General features: G+C 42.6%; 1 protein-coding gene across 4 annotated transcripts in view; it reads left to right on the top strand.

Moving 5' to 3' along the window:
* ASAP1 (ArfGAP with SH3 domain, ankyrin repeat and PH domain 1) overlaps window positions 1-22,280 on the top strand; it is a 281,291-nt gene that overhangs the window by 142,164 nt on the left and 116,847 nt on the right. For all 4 annotated transcript variants that reach the window (XM_087825491.1, XM_087825490.1, XM_087825493.1 and 1 more), the window contains one exon: window positions 21,148-21,220. In XM_087825491.1, coding sequence (XP_087681617.1) covers window positions 21,148-21,220 — 73 coding nt within the window. The remainder of the gene's footprint in view (window positions 1-21,147; window positions 21,221-22,280) is intronic.

The following is a 22,280-nucleotide window of genomic DNA, read 5'->3' as shown; positions in this document are numbered from 1 at the left end:
TGCCTGAGGAAGCGAGAGGACTGGGCCAGCCTGAGAAGCTTGTCTACCTGGACCAGATGCGTGTGACCACAGGGCTGTGAGATGAGGCATCAACAGTTTTCTCTCACAATTTAAGAGACTCAGTTGTTTATTGCAGTTCTCTGGCTGGCATCCCTGATTTGATTGGCCTTTAGGTAAAGCTCAGCCAGATGCTCTCAAATCTTCGGGTCTTTTCTCCCTGTAGCTGGAGGTAGTCCTCAAGGAATGACATGTTTGTCTGTTTACCCCCACCCCATGCCACGTCCCAGTCATGGAATCCTCCGCCGTTCTGCTTGTGATGGTGCTATTTTTCTTCTCATTGGTTTTATTTATTTTTTTGTTGATTGATTGATTTGTTGTTTCACTTATTTATGCATTCATTCGTTGATTCTTATATGTTCCCCTGACCAGGGATCAAACCTACAATCTTGGCCTATCAGGGTGATATTCTAACCAACTGAACTACCTGGCCAGGGCTTCTCATTGGTTTTAACAGGGGCTAGAATTTCACCGTTGTCATTGTCTGCAGCAAGAAGAGTGTGCGTAGAATCCTAGGACTGCCATTTCTTACCTGTGTTACCATAGGCCTCTCTGAACCTCAGTTTCTCTTTTATATATGAAATAATGAATAATACCTACCTTGCAAGGCTGTTAAAAAGAAAAATGACAAACTTGATCAAGTGTCTGTATGTGCCTGACTCACAGAAGGTACTCAGAACTGATAGTTATTATGGAAAACATATAGCCGGGGGAATAAGCCTCAGGCTTTGGAGCAAGACATTGCTGAACTTGATTCTCTGATCTTGCTATTTAATAGCTCTGTGGTCTGCAGAGGTTAATCATACTTGTGGGGTTGTTCTGAGACTTAGGTAACAGAATGCCGTTTTAGTCAAGTTCCCTAGTGAGCAGAGGCTCACTTTAACTTATTGCAAAGTGGTGATGGCGGGGGCGCGTAGGTCCAGATCACCTGGCGAGCTCTCAGTGATGTCTCCTTCTGTGGGTTATGTGTTCCCCTCTGCTCACAGTCTGGCCTGGCCTGGCCTTACCTCTGCTTTGTGTATCTTTTCTTTACTGCTTAATCATACTCTGTGTGTCTTCACTAAGGAATGTATATACCTGGCCCTTTGTGACCTTGCCTTTGTCACCTTTTATTTTCTCTTTTCTAGTTCAAATTGCTGAGAGGGCCAGATCTGATTGGCCCAGCTTATATCTCTTTTCTCCAGCCACTTCATGAGTTGCTGGGAAACTCTGGGTCAAGTTCCCTTACTTGGTCCATTGGTCGTAGCTAGAGGAAAAGTGTGGTCCCTTGCTGCAAAACTTGGCCCTCTCTCACGCGATAACTTTGAGTTGGGGCTTTCTGAGGGTAGGTGTGGGATCCACACACACAATCAGACACTATATGCCAGGTAAAGTATATTAATAAACATGTTAAGCATTTGGGGGGATCTTTTTCTGTTTTCATGTTACACAAATGCAGAAGCATTCTTGAGGCCAAGGGTTAAGGATAACTTTGGGTTCCAGAAGTGATTTCTTCTCCCTTGATGCAAGGCAGAGCCTTGGTGGAATGTAACAAACTCTGGTGTAGTGAGTCAAGACTTCCACTGGTTCGCATTTTTCATTAGCGTGTCATTCAAGGAAATCCTGGCTGCGGGGTCACAGAACAGGCCTCTCTGTTTATCCTTCTGCAGAAGTAAAAAATTTGAAGCATTTCATAATTCATCTGAAGATAAACTTGTATTTGAGGCCTGTTCTAGAGCTTTCGGGGGGAGGAAGATTTCAGTGGAGCCTATTTTCTAAGTATTTTCAATTTTTTGTGATAGCCTTTTTCCCAACGTGGATCATGGAAAGTGAGGGGTTCTTACAGTCTAAATATTAGTTAAAGACATTTGAGAAACTAGAAGTTCCAGCTGACATTCAAAGACTATTTTCTTCATACTTTATAAAGAATTAATTTTCATCCAACTGAAAGGGATAGTGAATAAACCTTCTGTAACCTATTCGAAATCCCGCATGTACTTTTTATTTCTTTAAAGCAGCACTGGGAACATGAATACAACCTATGAAATACATTTTTTTCTCACATGCTGATTGTTAGCTAAGGAGAAAAGTATGCATAGTTTATATTGTCTGTGTGTAGCAGTTACTTTTATTTCTGGAGCATACGGTCCTTTTTTGCAGTAACTATAAAGTTCACTTGTTTTGTTTTTTCCCTTTTATACCTGTTAGCCATACTTTTTTTAAATTTATCTTTATTACTGAAAGTATTACAGAAGTCCTCTTTTTTCCCCATTGACCCCTTCTACTGCACACCTGCCCCCCTTCCCTAGGCCTTCACCACACTATTGTCTGTGTCCATGCATCATGCATACATACATATAAGTTCTTTAGTTAATCTCTTCCCACCGACCCACCCCTGCCTTCATACTTATTTACTCGTTCTATAAGTGTTTATTGTTTATATACAACATGTAAGAATTGTGGTAGTTGCTGGGGATTAACTATCAGTAGTCATGGAACTAAGAACAAAAACTAAGAGAGGGAGAGAGAGAGGTCCCTTGACTGTAATTCTTCCCCTCCAGAATCCCCTCACCCCAACTCCCCTGGCCTCCTCTACATATACCATTGAGATTTTATTGTGTGTCCAAGATTCTTACTCCATGTCAACTATATGGTTGCCTTGAGATACTTCCACTTGAGGGGTTATCCAGAGTGGATATTAGACATCCCATGTGTGAGGTCTTCCTGGCAGTCTTTTCTCATAATCAGAGATGCCGTAGGCTCCCTCCAGCCTTCCCCACCCATCCCTGCCCCACCACCATGCTTATAGAGCACCCCATCCCAGTATTTCTTGAGCATCCCATCCCTCTACACCTCCCTTCGTAGCCATTCTCAAAACTGTCACCTGAAAGAAGGGTTGAATTTTATGAGGCAGTGAGTTCATCGTGTTAGGTGAAAATGGCATAAAGGAATACCCTTGAAAATTATTTGGGAAAATTCTGTGTTTGTGGCCACCACACCCATTGTCCTCTCAGTCTCTCCTGGTTCACTGTTTGCTCATTCAAGCCCCGGATGAAGTGGTTGGCTTGCATTTAGGAAGACACTGTGGAGATGCAAACATTTCCCACCCCCCTCCCCCTTCTGTCCATTGCAAGAGACTGAAATGTGTGAAGTCATGTGAGGCGACATGGCATAGCTAGTTAGAGACCGAGCATGACAAGATAATGACGGTTCATGAGCTTTAAGAAGGGTGTTTCTAGTTTATGATAATTTTGCTTGAAGATTCTGTGTAGTCATGCCCAGCCCATGCAAGGCCCTTGCAGGGTCAGAGCCCTGCTTCCTTTTGCCTTGTTCACTGTTTCTTCCTTGGGTCTTAGCTGCAGAAGGGAGAGGACAGTCAGGCGGCAGGCGAGGCCTTGGGTCCAGGGCGATGCCAGTGCAGCCCACAGAGGCCTGGCAGGGCTTAGAGTGAATTGTAAGCACTCAAGCATCCACTCTGAGGTTTTCTTTCCATGGCAGTAACTTGTGAGAAATTTCTTCAGTTATTAGCTAAAATGAAAGATGACAAATTTAAAAGCAGTGGAAAGTACAAGACTGCCTGAAGCTTGTTGGGAACAAATAAAGATTTGGGGTAAATCCCAGCGGAGCATTCTCTGATACTTAGTAATCCCAAGGCATGGAGGAAGAAAACACCAGCCTATCTCAGTGCATGAGTCATCAAAACTGTATTTCTCTGAATTACAGGCAGATTGTTATTTCTTAAATTAACTCAGGTCATGAATTTTGTGAACCATACTCTGGGGGGAGAATTTTTTTTCTTTTTACCCCAGCCTGCAAAACATTCAAAAAAATTCCATAAGTAAATGGGCAGATGCCCTTCTGGAATTTATTTTTGAAATTGATGGAACAAATAGAGAAAATGCTTTCATACCACTTACCCCAAAATGGAAAAAATTAAAGAAACAGAAGAATTGAGACAAGGACATTTGGACATTTCTTGGGGGTTTTAAGGAAAAAATCAACAAGCGAGTCAATAGTCATTCATTATATACTGAGGTGCGGACCCAGGACCATTGCCTTTGGACGGTAACAGAGAGACAACCATAATCGTATGGAGTTACGTTCTCAGCACTAAATGTACCATTTATTGAACACCTCCTGTTTACCAAGCACTAGCTGCAGCCCTGGTCAGCCCATGGCTACCTATAGTGTGATGAAGTCCTGAATCCAAGAGGGCCTAAGGGACTTGTCCTTACAAAGCCATTCTGAGGCAGAACCTGAAATCAGACCAGGTCATGTGGGCTCCAATGTCAGTCTTGTTTCCACACAGTCCCACGAAGCAATGGGAAAACAGTGAAGGACACAGCAAGTGCTAAAACATGTCCATGAGACTTCAGTGAGGATAGAAGATGACTTCACAGCTAGGGTGACCATATAATTTATCCACAGTGGGGCAAGAGGGAGGGTGGCTCCGCTGTTCATTACGCCAAGGCAGTGGTCTAAACAGGGATTGTCCTTGGCAAACCACCTGGTTATGAGCTTATAAAGGAGGTAGAATGGAGGGATGGGTAGATCGACAGTGCCTGTCTCCTCAAACATCCTAAATATCCCGAACATCTTCCACCCTGGAGCCATTGCCCAAAACATGGGTAGGATCCTTAGGAGAACTTGTGTCAGGGCGCAGGCATGAGTGATTGCCATGGCCTCCTGCTTCAGTGGAATGGAGACCCTGACATGGCACGGCCCCCTCAGGCCCTGCTCAGCAATGTGCTGGGAAAGGGGATTTCAGTTCTACCAAGGCACTTTACAGGGACAGTTGAACTACAACATTTTTATTTTAAATCTCCCAAGTGTGAAGTGTTTGGGAGCTAATTCAGATTTTTACTAAAGATATTAAGCAAACCATATTCAAAAAAAGACTCAGGCAAGCTGTGAGTCACCCACTGCTTCCTATCATATAAATTATAACAGATTCTCTCAAGTTTATGATCCAAGTCTGCATTCCCCAAAGTGTATTATGTGGAGAACTATTTCTGAGATGTTAGGCACATCCAAGAAAGGATAGAGGTGGGAAGGGTGCTTTGGAGGCCAAATAAGTTTGGAGACTATTGTGTGAAACAAAGTTAAACTTTTTTAAAAAAAAACAGGAATCTCATAGGCTTTTAATATATTAATGCTCTGTGCATCTTCAAAGGGGTTATAGTTCCCCAGCTGGGTAGCTCAGTTGATTAGAGCATTATCCCGATAAGCCAAGGTTGCAGGTTCGATCCCCAGTCAGGGCACATACAAGAGTCAACCAAGGAATGCATAAATGAATGGAACAACAAATCGGTGTTTCTCTCTTTCTCTACCTTCCTCCCTCCTTTCCTCCCTCCCTCCCTTCCCCTCTCTCTAAAGATCAATACATTTTTTTAAAAAGGAGGAGGTTATAGTCTAGTGCAGAACATTTCCCAAACTTACTGACCATAGATCCTTTTCTCTCTCAACATGAATTGGGCCACTTGGCACAGATTTGGAGAAATGCTGATCTAAGTGAATACTTCTCAGATTTAAGGATATTCTAAATATGTGAAGGCCCAGAAACCCTGGACTTGACCTCATTTCCACCTGTCAAGTGAGACGCTTGTGGAGTGAACTGTTTGTTGGGAAGTACTGTTCCTCAGTCCTCCAGGTCCTCCAGAGTCCAGTCCTGCTGTGTGAGATGTTAGCCAAACTCGATGGAGTTCATTGTGGTTTGACTGGGACTGGGTAGAACCACTTGTCTGTCCACATTGGGCCTTTTCATGGGTAATGAGGAAGCAGCTGGTTCACTTTGAGGAGTCATTTGGAGGGTGTCTGGGGCCTCTGGTTGTGTATGTCCCTCGGCACTGCTCTAAGTGGCACTGGGTCAGCTGGAATGTATGTGAAGGGGGGAACTCTCCTTGACAGCAGATGCCAGAGTTCCTGCACTGGGCTCACCCCAAGCTCCCAGTGCCCACTGAACACGTTACTTTACTGAAGAATCAGCATGGACATTTGGAAACAATTCACTTACAGTAGTTTTTCTAAAATTATCAATTATGAACTGAGACACTTTTTTTAGAGTGCTTCAACTTCATTTTTTAATGTTGGTATTTGAAGTGGAAATTACTTCTTAAACCATTAATATTCCTTTAATTATCTTCCCAGCAGTATATTAAAGAACCATCCAAAGGAAATCTGTCCTGCCCTTCACAATATAGCTCAGTGCACAAAATGTAACTTAACAAAAGCTTTTATATGTATTTATCAAGAAGGTGTTGAATTTTCCTATCATCCCTGCCCTCAAGCATTATTTTTTCCTTAAATAAATATTTTCTAAAATGTACTACAGGCTTCGCTTCTAAGTGAATACATTTTGTCTTAGCAAACTGACCCCAAATGTCGTATTATAGGGAAGCATTCATGTTTAAATTGTGTTATATTGAGCTACCTAATAAGTGCAATTGGAGTAATCTGTCCCAGTCCCCAAGGTGAGGAATCATCTCTGTGCTTCTTGACCCTGACCTGTTATTCCCACTGGATATTTGTCAGGTGAATGAATTCATAGAGTGGAAACTAAAGTTTTGCTGCATCTTTGCTGCAGGTCAGCCTGGTGCACGAAGATCTGAATGTCGGAGGGTGATCGTTTACAAAGGGACTCACTCTGCTAGAATAATGACAGAACTTAACACCAGCCCTCGCGGGTGTGGCTCAGTTGGTTGGGCGTAGTCCCGGGCACCAAAAGGTTGCTGGTTGGATTCCCGGTCAGGGCACATGCCCGGGTTGTGGCCTCCATCCCCTGTAGGGGAAGTGCGGGAGGCAGCGGGTCAGTTTCCACTCTCACATCCATGTTTCTCTTCTCTCTTCCTCTCCCTTCCTCTCTCGCTAAAAATCAATAAAAAGATTTTTTTAAAAACAACAAAAAAGCTCGACACCTGTTGGAGGAAAGCACCCCTGAAATGCTCATGTGCATCTTTGAGGCATTTAGATTTCATTTCAGAAGTTTATCGAAAATGTAATTCAGAGGTTTTTGATTGATAGAAAACTTCAACTCTCGTAAACAAGAATGTTTACCTTTATGACAAACAACACTCCATGGATCCTAATACTCATTTGTGCTTCAGAGCCAGCTCTTGTACTCATCCCTGTCTCCCTCCAGGGATACTGAATCAGCAGGTCCCAGGCCTGTGAGCATCCCTGCTAATAAGACAGTCTGTCTGAATTTGCTGTCCCTAGGGAGCTTTCTTTGAAAGGGTGCACGTTAAGGACCAGCTATTGCGTGTGTGAGTTCGTGTGTGGGGGTGGCGGGGAGCAGTTAGAGTGGAAGATGGTCCACATTAACCTTTAAGATTCCAGACTTTGCGTTAACCACTATCCTAAATAGTACTCAACTGTAATTTGCAAGAGGATTCATTAGGTCTTTGTGACATTTCTGGCATGTGACAGCTTTTTAGAAATCAAAAACCTAAGGCCGTTTGTCAGTGTTGTGACTTGGGGGCATGTGAATTATTAATGCACTAGGAAGTATCATTAGTGTCTGCTGTTCCTTTATAATTATGTTTATTAGAAACATCCGCAACTTAAAAGAACCCTTATTTCAAAGAAACTTGATTATTTGACCACCATGCTGAACAGGTGGCCTTACAAATAATAAATACCTTTATTTATAAAAGTGAAAAAACTGGCCATTAAGTTAATTTTCAGTAACAGGAATGTGTGGGAGACAGATGACACCCCACAGTACTGGAACTCTGGGCAGCTGCTGTGCCCATTACAGCGTAATGCAGTGTTAAGTAAAAAAAATACAGACTACATGTAAAACATCCGTAGTTACATAGAAACCATGTACATGAAAAAAGACGGGAAGTCAAGATAAAAACTGTTTAGAGTCATGGAGTTATGGGTGAAGTTTACAATTTTTATTTTTAATTTGCTTAGTAGTATGTTAACCAAAACCAAAATTTTCTGAAGTTTTTCTTTTTGCCAGTAAAGCACATATTCTAAGTGCCTTGTGGTAGGAGACACCAGCCTCGGGGAAGGAATAGCTATTTTTATTTGCTTTTAGCAAGGAACTAACTTTAAGGTTATGGAACACCTGTGAACAGAATAATTTTTTTAAATGTTAAATTTTGATTTAGGAAACATGAGTTCTGAGACAATATTTATTACCCAAGTGGGCTTAGAAAAAGTCACCTCGTCTCTGAGTCATTTCCTCGGAAAGGAAAGATGGTGATGGTATTGAGGCAGTTGGGCAAGTCCGACACAAAACAGTAAAAGTGAGGAAGAACTAGGAGTGTTTTATTTTGGAGTAATGTTAATGCCACTTGATCCCATCCCACAGCACCGATGGTTGTATTGGTGGCTATAGAGTGGCTGCTGCTACTGAAGAAAAGTCCGCTGGCATTTTTGTCAGTGTCCTTCTCAGCACTGGACAGTGGTGTCGTTTTCTCTCTGTACACAGACGACAGCTCCTGGGCTGCATTCCTGTCATCGCAATCTGCATTTCCCACAGTGGGCTTCATAGTCAAGGGAAATAAAACCTAGTGCTCATTCGCAGCAGTAGTTTTTTACCTGTCATTTATAAAACCTTTCTGAGCATGCATTTCATGTGCATATACATATATACACACATATATATTCTTCTATACTGATATTGTGTAATGATAAAACATAAACAATACAAAGAGAACTTCTAATATTTTTCTTCCCACACCACCATGGACTATTGTGTACATTCTAGGGAGACCACCAATCTAAAGAGTGGATGGTTTTATAGCTGCATGTCCCTTTTTCCGTCTATAATAACAACACCAGCCGTGTAAAAATGATTCCTGCTAACTCTGTACCTCTTGGGAACCTGAGGAAAAAATAAACCAAAGTACCTGCCCCTGGGAATTATAGCTAACATTTGTTGAGGGCTCCTCTGTTCCAAGCACCATTCTAAACTCTTCATTTACGTGATTACCTCAGTCCACGTGACTCTGTGAGATGGGTTACTGAGGAGGAAACTGAGGCACCGCTGGGTTAAGTAACTGGGCTGATTGTGTAGTTAGTTAGTAGCAGAGTCCCAAACTCTGTGCTCTTAGCCACCATATTTAAATCCCAGCATCTGGACAGCAGTTACGTGATTCTCAATTTCAGATAAAATTGTATGATTAAGCCTAAATGACTATAAGCCATCAGTACCATATTTTGAATCACTGGGTTAAGTCCCAGACTTACAGGTTTAGTAGGACATTATAGAACCCCCCAGAGCAGGTAGGAAGCTGAAAGACTAGCTCTAACTAGCTCATGGTTCCTAATCTTTTTCTAAAACACTAACTATAACTAGCTCAGTGGCTCTAATCTGTTCACCAGCACAAACTCTTCTGTTACGAAGTGGGATAAATTCCTGGTATATTCTAAAGATCTTGAAAAGATGTGACTCAGGAAACTCCTTTCTGGTTTAGGTTTTAATTCTTTTAAGGAGCTCTCATTATGATATAACATGGAAATGGTGTTTTCATGACTTTTTTTATTTTTTTTATTTTGGTCTTTAAATACCTCGGTGTACCTATAATTATTATTTTCCTTAGAATGGAGCTGAAATTGCTTCACGATGAAAAAGCCATGGTACTTGTGGGTGGGTGTGCCACGCCGAACTTTAGAGCTACAACAGAAATTAGAGGTTCCCAAGGTAATTGCTGTGATTACAGTTTTCTATTTGGCCCCAGACAGGAGCTCTTGAATCACAATATTCTACTAATTTTTTAAATGTACAGTTTGCAAGGCAACAAGGAAATTACGGAGAGTATGTACTATTTCTTCCTCATTTTCTCTGAAAGTTAACATCTTGTTGGGTCTCACAATTGCTAAGAAAAAAACAGGCATTGACTATTACAAGGCACTCTTAAAAGGCTTTAAAAAATTTTAAAAACTAAACTAATTTAACTAAAAAAAAAAAAAAACCTAAATCAACCTCAAGATACTGTATAAGGGAATTATTTTAAAATAAAAAGATTTCCTAATTGTGGCAGTCCTAGCTAGCAACCGCTTTTAAGCATCTCTGTGTATCTCTCTAAACTTCCCATTTCTGGATGATTCACATCTTTATAATACATGTACTTTTGCATTCTACAGGTATTTCATAGTGTTTGCACATATCACCTAGCACCGTGAGCGGCAGTTCTCGCCTTTTTGAATTGCGTGCATAACTTTCAGTGACCGTATTCTGAGCTCTCCTGCTGTTAGTTTCCTGTTTTACTTTGCCATTTCCATGGTACTGGACCCAGGCTGTTTCTCACGTTTTACACTGTGAAACCTGGTGGTGTGATTTATAATATCTCCTGTAGGGGTTTGAGAAGTGGGATTACTGGGTTAAATGAAAGAGCAGTTTTGTGACTTGGATACAGTTTGTCCATTCTATGGATTGTGATTGTTTCTCTGAAGCTTTGCCTTTTATTACATTTTCTATTTGTATGACTTCAGAAGGATAAAGAGACACCCCAGTATCGTTTTCCTTGGAATTTAAAACTTCTCAGCATGATTGAAGTTTTCTGCATGTTTACCATTTTCAGTTTCTCATGTTGATGCCTTTTGACCTTTTTCTTCTGGATCCTATAGGAGCAAAATAAGAATTCGGCAGACTAATGATGTATTACATATGCCACCTCTTTTCCCTTTTTGGTTGTAATTGTGTTTTCCTCTTAGTTCTTTTATCTTGGTTTTGTTAAAAATGGATTAAAGTCATTTATCTTTTTCCTGATAGTATCTGTTGTTGGCATGGGGAAATCATTAGATCTCTTCAACTGGTATACATTGTATATTTTTTGAGGCATAACTTTGTTAGATTTCATTTTTAAATACAGAGTCTCCTAATATTGATGCCCCAACATTGTTCTGCAGGTGTGGAGGGAAGAAGTATTCTGATTTTAATTATTTGAGTTGAGAATTGCTGGATTATAAAGTCATACATGTTTCTTGAAAATATCCCAGTCATTTTCGTATCCTGATGTGCGTTGGGTATCCAGAGGAGAGGTATGGTTAGCATATAATGTGTTTTACAAATTTCTCAGGGCCTTTCTTTTCCCCAGAATACTCCCTGGCCTCTCTCAAAAACAGTTTTCTACAGCTAACAGAATAGGAAATGCCACTTTAGTTCATCTCCTTGTGTTTTTTTAAACAATAAATGAGTCAACGATCATGTTTTTCATTTTTAGTAGTCTCCGTGCAGATGAGTAGCTGGGGTTTCTTGGTGCCCTCTGTCAAGTTAGGCCTGTCTTTCTTAATAAAAGGCGTTACTTAATGATGAGCAGATCTGCAGTCAGCAGCTCTGAGGTTTAATTCAGAGAATTCACAAGAGATCTGAACTCCGCTGAAACAAAGGCGTCACTAGCAGTTTGTGACTTTCATTCCCTTCCAGCTTCTGTCCTCAGAAAATGAGAGATGAGCCACCTATAGGGAGCTTAGTGTGTGGCATACTGGGGCACAGTAGGACGTGGGATAAAATACGTTTCATAAATGGAAAGGCCATCAGATGTGGCAGAAAGAACACAGACTTTGGAGTTAGATTTTTCGGACTGAGAAGCCTGCTTTAGCCATTTAAGTACTTGTTCTTTGGCCCTGGGCACCTGCTCTGGCTCAGTTCCTTCATCTACAGAAAGGCACGAATAGTGCTTGTTGTATGATGTGCTTGATAGAGGCTTTGGATACGAAATTCATGATGACCTTTTCAAATATTTCTTGGAGGACAGAGGATGTGACAAAGGGATGCAGAAATGGCTGGGATTAGGCTCTGAGAGCTGAGCTGCGGTTGACCCTCTTTGCATAGAGATCTTAAATGTAAGATCCTTCCCCAGGGCCTTTCACTGTTGATACCAACTGTGTTACTTTCAAAAAACTGAAATGTCTTCCATTTGAAACAAAGGATGCTAAAAGACTTAGTTGAAGCAGTAATGCACAACATCTCTAAGACATGAAAAATGTTTGATTTTTTTTTAGAAAATCAGAGGGAGCAGAGACTGCAGATTGGTCCAGTTTTCCAACGTACAGATCAGGGAGCCAGGAACCTGAGAGGTCTGAGGGGCAGAGTGGGATTGGGGTGCCTGGTTACCCCATTTCTGCCTGGGTTACTTCCTGTGCACTATGACCATCTAGGTCTCCTGGTCACTGTGAAGCCCTGGGGAGGAGTCAGGAAGCTGGCTTTACAAGGGGGAAAGGAAATGAATGCATGCGTAGTATCTTACAAGATTATTAGCTACCATTTGTTAGAAGTAGAAATGTAAGGAAAAAGTCATCTGGTAAGTGCTGCCATAGCAGCAGGGGGGGTGAAGAGAGACATTGGCAGCGGGAAGGGGAGGTTTTGCAGAAGACTTGATAAAACCCAGTCTTAAAGGTTGAGCCTGAGTTTGTAAGATTGTTAAGGAAATGGTGAAGAAAAGGCAAAAGTCAGAAGTGTTATTGAGAAAAGATAATTCTAGCTACTGAAATTAGCATTTCCAGAGACACAGAGGCCAGAAAGCGGTGCGGTATGTGGGGCACCGTGAATTTGGGTGTAAAGTGAAAGGTTGGAGGACACGAGTGGGCATTCTGCAGAAGCGAGCCTGTGAAAGCCATTGGGTGAGGTGAAGACCGGCTGTATCAGACAGGCTATTTTTAAAAGAGGGAAAGGCTACTCAGGCATTGGTGTGGAGGGCGAACGTGGGAACAACTAGGAGGATTATAGCAGGATCCAGTCCTAAAGGTGGGAGCTTTTGGAATGGCTTTAAAAAGTGGTGGGGAGGGAGAATTGGCAGAATTTTGTGGCCTGTTGGGTACAGAGGGTAAAGCAAGAGGAATGTGGCCTTGGGTCCAGCTGAGCTTTCTGATGCCGTCTACTCAGATACTGACTGGGTGTGGAGGGGACAGGAGTGTTTTGAAGGGAAGCCTGAAGTTTGGGGTATTGTCCCAGAAGAAAAAGTGGACTGAAATACTTGAGAAGTTCTGTTTGTGATGTGCCCAGCCTACTGGCCCTTCCCTTTCCAGCCATGTTCCTTTACCTCCCAATCCCACGGCGTCAGCCAGTCATTATTTTGAAGGTCAGAACTGATCACTTCGTTCTCTCAACCCCCTGGCTCCGTCATCAGCAACCATTGCCTTCAAAATGAAACCCCACCCCTGTCCATGGTCTTTCCTCCCAGCACGACCTGGCCCATGTCCATTCTTTATCTTCCACGTGGCCACTTGCTTCGGGCACCTGGTCTCCTTGATGCTTCTAAACACTGAGACTCTCTCTTCTCAGAAATGCTGGTGTGTACTTGCTTGGTTTCTGTCTCCCACCTTGAAGAAGGTAAGTGTCTTGTCTTTGCCAGGCATCTCTCTGCATCTGGCGGGGTCTTGGTGTGTGGGTGCAGGAATATCTATGGATGGACGAGCCCAGTCTCTGGGTGCTCCTCTCCATCCCCCTCACAGCCCTCAGCAGGGACTGAACCCTTGAGTCACCTTTCTGTGGGCCAGATTCATTGACTGATATTACTGAGCCCCTGCTCTGGGCCTAGCATGATTCCTGCCCTTAAGATGTGTACACACCCAGCGGGTAGTTCCTGTGAACACAGGAAAGTGGATTTTTGTGAGTTTCAGCCTTCTGCGGTACCTTTTCCTGGGCTTGGGAAGTTGATAGGTGGGTGGTATTTTCTTGCCTGGATGGAATCGGTCCTTAGAATGTTCAGGATGTGTTTTGAGGGTGCTACTTGGAACCTTTGCTGCAGATCTGAATTGTGAAGTAACTTCTCAAGTAGGGCCCAAACCCTTAGTAGTATAGCATCTCCGTGGGTTAAAGTCCACCCCATGCCACCATGCAGCCATAGTAGAGGACCTGAAATATTTCTGGTTGAAATCTGTGTAGACATAGGAGAACCCGAATCTTAAGGGCCCTTTGTATAGTCTAAAATAGCACCGATAAATGGCCTAAAACCTGTATTATGGATGACACGTCAACTTTCCATTTTTTGGCTGCATTATGCAAATCAAAAAAATTTTTAGGTTGCTCATTTCCCCTTGTGTTGCAGCCTCATTCAGTTCATATTAATCTTGAAACTAACAAGTGATAACAGCTTTACTTCCTTTCCTGTGAACTGCAGTTGCCTGTTTGCAGGTTGTCTGTCCTGCTGCCTGAGACGGAGCCTTCCTGTGATGCCGGTGCTGTGTAGCTGTCACACGGGACGGTGCTCAGCACCGCACACACTTCAGCTTCACAAGTTAATAAGGGCTCTGCTTCTAGCATCTGAGCCGAACACTGAAAAAAAAGGAGAGAGGAGGAGCAGGCCAGGGCCCTTTCGACCTGGGGGAGAGCTTTGAGGAAAGGATTTCAGCAGGGAGGTCAGCAATTGTAAAAGCTCCGAGGTGGGAACACACTGGATGGGTTCAGGAAAACTGTGGGTGTGCATTAGGCTTGAGTAGGGGAGAGTGTGGGAACAGAGGGCAGAGGGCAGGGGGCTGACCACAGAGGGCCTTAGTGAGGACCTGGATTTTATTCTAATAACAATGAGTTCATTCATCCTTTCCTCCGTGTGAGTGTGTGTGTGTTCCTTTCATTCAATTCAGCAAATTCTTACTAAGCGTTTTCTACGCAAAGAAACAAACAAACATAGTATTATCCTTTGAGAACTTCTAGTTGATTGGATGGGGTACCTAGACACCTAAAAGACAAGGTAGAGAGTGGAAGGTCTGGGAAATGTGGATAAAGCCCCAGGCTAACAAGGATTAATATTTCATGAGTAACTTCTTCCTCCATCGATCTTATCAAAAGCAGTACCAGGCTTCCCGTTTAGTATTCTAGTGAAGGTTTTGTTTCGCTGCAGCAGGTAGAAGTGGGGGGCATGCAGCCGGGGAAGCAGAGGAAGATGCAGTGTTTGGTTTGCACACTTAGGCCAGTGCCTGGCTGAGTTGTGTTCTGTGTACATCAGACACAGCCACTATATGAACAAGCGAGCAAGTGATACAAAAACCCAAGTGCAATGATCCTCAGAGCGAAACCTTGCATAGTGAGCCCCACCCCTCCGCTTTGTTGAGGTAATGGTCATCTTTCACTGTCATTCTCTCTCGGCACCTTTATTCACAGTGCTCTTTGTTGAACTGCAATTTCAAAATTACCTGAGTGCAACTATAAAGTAATAAAATATAAGCACTCCCTTTTTTCCAAGTGAGTGAAAGTTCTTTTCATTGAAGAATTCTCTTCACTAGTAGGAGTACTTGTTTCAGAGTTGTTTTGCTGGGCTGCTGTAGGCGTCTCAGGACTTCTCCGTTAGAAGCGCCTTCAGAGGTGAGGGTAACGATAGCCAGCAGGGTTTGAGCACCTGCTCTGTGCGAGGCTTTCCGCCAGCCTCCTCCAGGTCCATTAATAGAGCGAATGCTCCGTATCCCTGAAGGTAGGCAAGATGTCTGTCCACCTCAGCATATCTCTAAGGAATTCTGTGCTGTTACTTTATTGTCATCCACTGTTTCCTTTCTCTATAAGCATACGCATAAGATTTAGCTCCTAAGATTTATATTTACTTTTAAAAATTACATCTACCAAAAGGGACATCTGTAATACTTTAAACAAAAATAAAAATTATAAAAAAAAAAAAAAATTACATCTACCCAGAATAAGAGCAGCTTTTTCCACTTGACTATATTGAAAAGGAGGCGCCATAGACTTAGAAAGTAATTCTAAAATTGAATATCTTAACGAATAATAACAATAGTATTGCCACTGCTTATTTAACATAAGTATTATGTTTCAATAAAATAGTTAAGACAGCTGTTGGAATAACAATCTTAAGGTACAAAACTAACTTAAAATGTGTAAGTTCTGTCTATGCTGTTAAATAGTTTATACATTTACACTTCGGCTATGCAAAAATATTCCGGGAAGAATTACAGAGAGCCACGCTTTTTGAGTTCAGAACTTTTATTTTGTTCAGCCATTCTCAAGGCAAGTCTCACTTTGCATACTTTTCTGTTTTGTGGAGCTGAGGTTACTGAGGAATTATTTCTTCGGTCATTTGTCCCTTCATTTCCTAAGCATTTTTGAGCATCAACCGTCTCCTAGGCACTGGAAGTGGGAATTCGGCCATGAAAAGTTTACACAGGTGGAAGGAGATAAATGCCATAAAAGTAAACAAGTCAGGAACAGGATCCTGGGGGTGTGGTTGTGCTTTGGAGAAAAGCGTGAGGTGTGTTAGAGAGTAGCCAGGTGGGCCGAGCGTGCGTGCTGCTCTAGGTTGACCAGAAGGCCTCTCAGAGGAAGGGGCTCTGCATCTGAGGCCTGTGTAAGAAGAAAGAGCTGGTCTTCCCAAGAACGCAGGGAAGAGAATTCCAGGCAGAGGAATCAGCTAGTGCAAATGCTCTGGGCTGGGAGCAAGCATGGCTGGGTTCCTGTGGAACATCATGGCCTCATACTCTGAAGGAATTTTTAATCCTGATGTCTGTTTATGTAATTTTCCTGAATCCTTCTGGTTATCAGCTCTCACATAATGTTTCTATTGGTATGGTTTCTCTTCTGGCAGTCTCTCTCCCAACAGCCTTTGTCTTCTCTGTGTGTTCAGATTAACAAATGTGTTAGGTCTGTGCACAAAATAGAGGTCAGAAGTCTGCTCTGGCTGGTATTGCTCAGTGGTTTAAAGGTGGCGGGTTCATTTCTGGGTCAGGGCACATACCCAAGTTGTGGGTTCAGTCCTCAGCTGGGTTGTATACGGGAGGCTAATGATCAGGTTTTTCTCTCACATTGATGTTTCTCTCTTTCTCTCTCTCTCCCCCCCTTCCTCTCTCTCTAAAATCAATTAAAAAATAAAAGTCAGCCCGGCCGGGCGTGGCTCAGTGGTTTAGCGTAGACCTGGGATCCAGGAGATCAGGGTTCAATTCCTGGTCAGGGCATATGCCTGGGTTGCGGGCTGCAGCTGATCAATGACTCTCTCATCATTGATGTTTCTATCTCTCTCTCTCCCTCTCCTCTCCTCTCTCTGAAACCAATAAAGATATATTTTTAAAAAATTAAAATAAAATAAAAAAATAAAAAAAATAAAAAATAAAAGTCAGAAGGCTCCATTTCAAGGCTAGAAGTGCTTTTCTAGGGTAACGCCCCTGCTCTTTAGTCGTGGAGAGAATGTGACGTTGCTGTATTGCAAGATTTAAATAGAGATAATGTTATTCTATTATTAGAGATGAGCATATTCTCCTGGATTTATTTAACTCCTCCAGAACACGCTCGCGCGCGCACACACACACATACACACACACACCCCTCTTTGAGTTCCTTGTCAGATTCTCACTTAGAAATGCAGGCATTCACAACATGCCTTGAATGGGTTGAGAGCTCTAATAATTTTACAGCCCCTATTATCTGCCACTTTTCTCTTAGCTTTTATTTAAGTTTACATATATGACATTCAGGGAATGTCACTGCAGGCGTTGCCTGTCTGGCGGTTGAAGGAATGGGGCTGTGCTGCACATTTAGACATGTGTTGTTCCGGAGGGAGTCCTGTGTGTTGAGCGACAGTGTCCCTGGGCGCTCTTAAACACCGAGCCCTTACAAGTACATTTCCCTGGGCTGCTTCTGCCGGTGGCCAAATACCAGAGTGTAAAAAGAGACGTGTCACCCAGACTTAACTGTGACTAGAGCTGTCAAACGCGGATGTTTTTAATAACCTTTAAAAGTAAGAACGTGAACTTGACATCCTATTAGTTTATAGATGAGTTGGTAAGAATTCAGCATAAATTCTGAGACTTTTCCCAGGGGAAAAAAAGGGGGTAGCAGATAGTTGGTCTCACAGATGTCATGGCTGAAGTCGTCCACAACAGTTGGCTTATTTGGAGTGAGTAACTAAATGTGCATGGACATCAGTGCCCACTCATTAATTCCCCTTCGATCGGTCCTCGTGTGGCCATCACTCCCCAGAGCTAGACTGATAGGTTACTCTTCCAGAAGCAGGTCTTTTTTCTTCTCTCCAGAATAATTGAGGAGTGGTAGGCCCTAGGGGAAATGGGACGCGCCTTCTGGAAGGATAAGGAATGAGTGCCTGATTGGAATAGCAGGGGTGTGCCTTCTGGAAGGATGTGGGATGAGTGCCTGGTTGGAATAGCAAGGCTGTGCCTTCTGGAAGGATATGGGATGAGCACCTGGTTGGAATAGCAGGGGCGAGATCATCATCTCTTACCTGGTGTGTGACACTTGAAAGTTGCTTTACTTCCTTAAGGTTGGGCTTTCATCAGGAAAAAAAGATGGCAAGAATGTGTCTATAAAAAGTAAATGGTGCCCGCCAGACATGGCTCAGCAGTTGAGCATTGACCTAGAATCCAGGAGATCGAGGTTCGATTCCCGTCAGGGCGCATGCCTGGATTGCAGGCTCGGTCCCCAATCAGGAGGCGTGCAGGAGGCAGCCGATCAATGACTCATCATTGATGTTTCTCTTTCTCTCTCTCCCCCCCTCTCCCTTCTCTCTGAAATCAATAAAGATATATTTAAAATAATAATAATAATAAATGGTGACTGTTAGGATTATTTTTTAAATGTCCTTGCCACAATAGCAGGTCACCAAAGGGTTGGATTTCATCCCTTAAATCTGTAATTATTTGCAAATTTGCATTTCTCTCTTTCCCTCACATACTCCTGCAACCTAAATGTCTCATAATTTTTTAACCCGGACTTAACTCTGAAAACTGGTGACAGGTCCCCGCTTTAGTGAACTCCTTTTAGTTCCAGTGCATGGCAGATGTCATTGGCATGCAGGACCCTGCCATGGTTAGGTCAGGTTCAGTGGTCAATTCCAGCTCTGCCACACTGGGCAAGTTACACTTCCCTCATCTAAAAAATAAATTTAATAATAGTTCTTAGTTCAGAGGGCTTTTGTGAGAATTGAGATAACCTATAAATCTTAGCATTTGTGAAAATATTCATTATCTTCCCTCTTCTCTCTCAAGTACAAATCTCAGTCTTTGAAATAACTCAAACTTTGTCTCTTCCCTGAAACTGTCCCATAAACACTTTCCTTAAGTGTAGTATGCAGAATCCCTAGTGTCCTATGAGGATTTTGTAGAGTTAGAGAGACATGGTAATTTTTATGGTTTCTTCTATTAATGGTAAGTGATCCTGTTTATCCATTTGTGGTAGCTCTTTTTAATGTATTTACATAAAAAGGATGTGAATGAATTTAAAGGAAAATAATAATTTAGTAGAAGTACAGGTAGGACAAGCTGTGAGAGATTGCAGAGGTGGCTTCTAAGTGATGGGCATGGTAGAAATAGCGTTAGACTTACAGGCTGAAAACTGGCTCTTATCCTAGTGTCCCATTCGATTTGGGATTTGGTAATTAGTGTGAATGTGATTTGAACACTTGCTGGCTCTGTACCTTTGGGCAAGGTAGTTAATCTTTACCTTTCTCCTCCCTCCCAACAAATATTTATTGAAGTCCTTATCTGAAAAATGTAGGTGCTGCTCCACCGGGTTTTTGTGAAAATGCAGTGTAAAGAGAGAAGACATTGAAAGCATGTGTATCTTACCTACTTGGTTTGTCTTCTCTACCAAGCTATCTGGTGTAGTACATGCTCAGTAAGCTTTAGTTCTTGGGGTTACAAGTGATAGAATCTCAACTTCAACTAGCTTGGAACCAGAGGTTTTTATTGTCTCCCGTCCTCAGTCTACAGGAAGGTTAGCAGTGACACATGCCTTGGGATAGCTGGGAGTCAGATACCACCAGGACCCTCTCCACTCTTGTCTCTGGAAGCATCATTCTGTCTGGTCAGGTTTCTTTACACATCTGGAAGCATAGCCACTGCTGGTCCCCAGGCCCATCTCACCAGAAAGGAACCACGCATTGTGATCTCTGTTCCCAAGCCCAGAAGTCTGAGGAAGGACCTGAGCCCAGCACCAGTCAGGTGCCCACCTGACCCGCCATTGGGCTCCAGAAAGTAGGAGCCAAAGGAAAAAGGGCAACACCCAGTTGAACGAGGTGTTTACCGTGGTGGGAAAGACCATTTTCCTGGAGAAAGGGGGATGATAGAGGCCTAATGCCAATGTACTTACCCCTTGCAGCTCCGCCCATGACCTTCAGGAGAGAAGTACTTAACCCCTGGGGGCTTCAGTTTTCTCATCTGAAGTTTGGCGGTTTAGATGATGTAATGGCTGTGAGTGCACATTTACTGTTTTTAAATTTTATATATACAAATTTATCATTATTGATTTTATTGCTCGTGCCCCTCCCCCAGTCTTGACGCACCATCCAGAGGGCCCCAAGAAGATCCTGGATCATCTTAGGGATGCAGAGAGGGGCGCCATATGCATATCTGTATTGAACACAGCTTTTTAAAACCTGCTTTTGAAGTGTAATGCATATTATGGAAACGAGACATATCCTGATATCCTAAGTGCACAGTTTGAGGAATTTCACAGACTGAATGAATACAGTTGTGTGTTTATCAGCTGGATTAAAAACAGCAGTGACAGCCCCCTAGAAGCCTGCCCTCCATCTACAGCGCAGGTATAAGGATGTCTTGATTCATGTGTAAGAAACCACTTAAAGGCCATTACCAGCATCGCGGTCGCATTTTTTATGCTGTGCTTTTTGAGTAAGCAGAATTTTAAAATACAGTGGGCATTATGCCATAACATTTTTTTTAACACTAAAAGAGATCCTCAAGTTTAAAAGTGTTGTGAAAAGCTCTTCTCTCCCTCACTCTTACTTGTTAACAAACCCTTGAGTATTTTCTTTCTGGCTGAAATTACCATTAGTGATAAAGTGTGTTTTGTTCCCTGGGTCTCTGTCGTTCATTTGTTAAGCTCACCTTTCATCTCCTCCCTGGTTGAAAATTCTCCTGGAGAAGGAGGCGGGTCTTATGATTTCTTAGGTGTCTTGTGTTTTCTGCCCTGTGCGTGGCTTAGGATGATAACTGACCAGCGACCACTTTATCCGCCTCACTCCACCCTGAGCTTTGTGGAACGATTGTGCATTCATCCCGAAAACAACTACTCAGGTCCTGGCGCCTCCAGCCGCTGAAATGCTGCGCTGTTCATACATATATCAGTTTGCTGCTGCTGTGGTAGTTGGCAAAACAAATGTAGTTATAGCTATGAGTAAGTTTTTATTTTTGAACTTAACAAGTTTTTCAATATCTTTTTCCTTCTTTGTTTTTCTCTTTCAGGCACTAGACCAAGATAGAACAGCTTTGCAGAAAGTGAAGAAATCTGTGAAAGCGATATATAGTTCTGGTCAAGGTGAGTACTGGACAAAACAGACAGCATTACACACCGTGTCCACAGTTTTCACTGCTATTTGTAAGGTGCTGGGGTTATAGAAGACTTGATCCAAATAGAAAAATCAGTAGGTCAAAGAAATTCTTTTTTTGCCTTTTTTTTCTCTGTCTCTTCTATCAGTCCAACCCTGTTACTGTTTCCAAAGTAAAAAGAAAAAACATTAGTTGCAGTGGGTTTTGTTATACATTTAAAAACTCAGTAGATGGGGGAATCACTTCCTAAGTTACATAAATGTCTAACCACTATACTGTACACCTGCAACTAATATCATACTGATTGTCAACTGTAATTGACAAGTAAAAATTTTTGTTGCTTATTAGAAGGGTAGGTAATTTTGCCACAAGTGACATAAGATATTTAAAGTCTATATAGTTGGTCAATCTGTAATTCAGTGGCCTCAGTTACACATACGAGGATCTTTTCTTTCTAGAGTGTACCTGTCCATATTTGAAAATTAATGAAAGTTAGTGAGGGGAAGGGGGCAGACACCCTTAGATGGAGACCTGGACAGGTCTGCCAGCTTATCATGTCTTGTGGCCGAGGGCACGCCAGGTAACCTGTGTAACTAAACGTTTTGTCTTTGGGCCAGTGACTTTGTGACCTTGGAGACAAAAGTGTGTTGTCAGTGGATAAGAAAAAGTAAACCAAATTAAGATAAACAATGGGGAACCACGGGGATAGGGTAGGTTCCAGGCCTCAGGGAAGGAGAGGCTTGGAAACGGAAAATGAGTTTCAAGGTCTCTACCTCAGGTCTTGTGTTATCATTATTGCAGTACTAGTTCCATGCCCAGGGGCAGTACTCTTAGGAAGTCAGTTTGTACTGGAACAAAACCGGAGGGGAAAGGCAGCAGGGTCTAATGGGGAAGGGCAGGGGATTGAAGGTGTGTAGACGGAGGTTTGCAGCCTCGCCCTGCCCCATATGTTACTTTTTTGCATATCAGTTTTGTCCCCTGTAAAATTATTACAAGGTTGTTGAAAGGACTTAATGAGCTCATATCTGCAAAGAGCCTGCCATGTCATG

Source organism: Miniopterus natalensis, chromosome 16 (genome assembly GCF_054644295.1).
Source record: "Miniopterus natalensis isolate mMinNat1 chromosome 16, mMinNat1.hap1, whole genome shotgun sequence".
Lineage (NCBI taxonomy): Eukaryota > Metazoa > Chordata > Mammalia > Chiroptera > Miniopteridae > Miniopterus > Miniopterus natalensis.
Note: the sequence above shows the minus strand (reverse complement) of the source record. Positions and strands in the feature narration are given on the sequence as shown.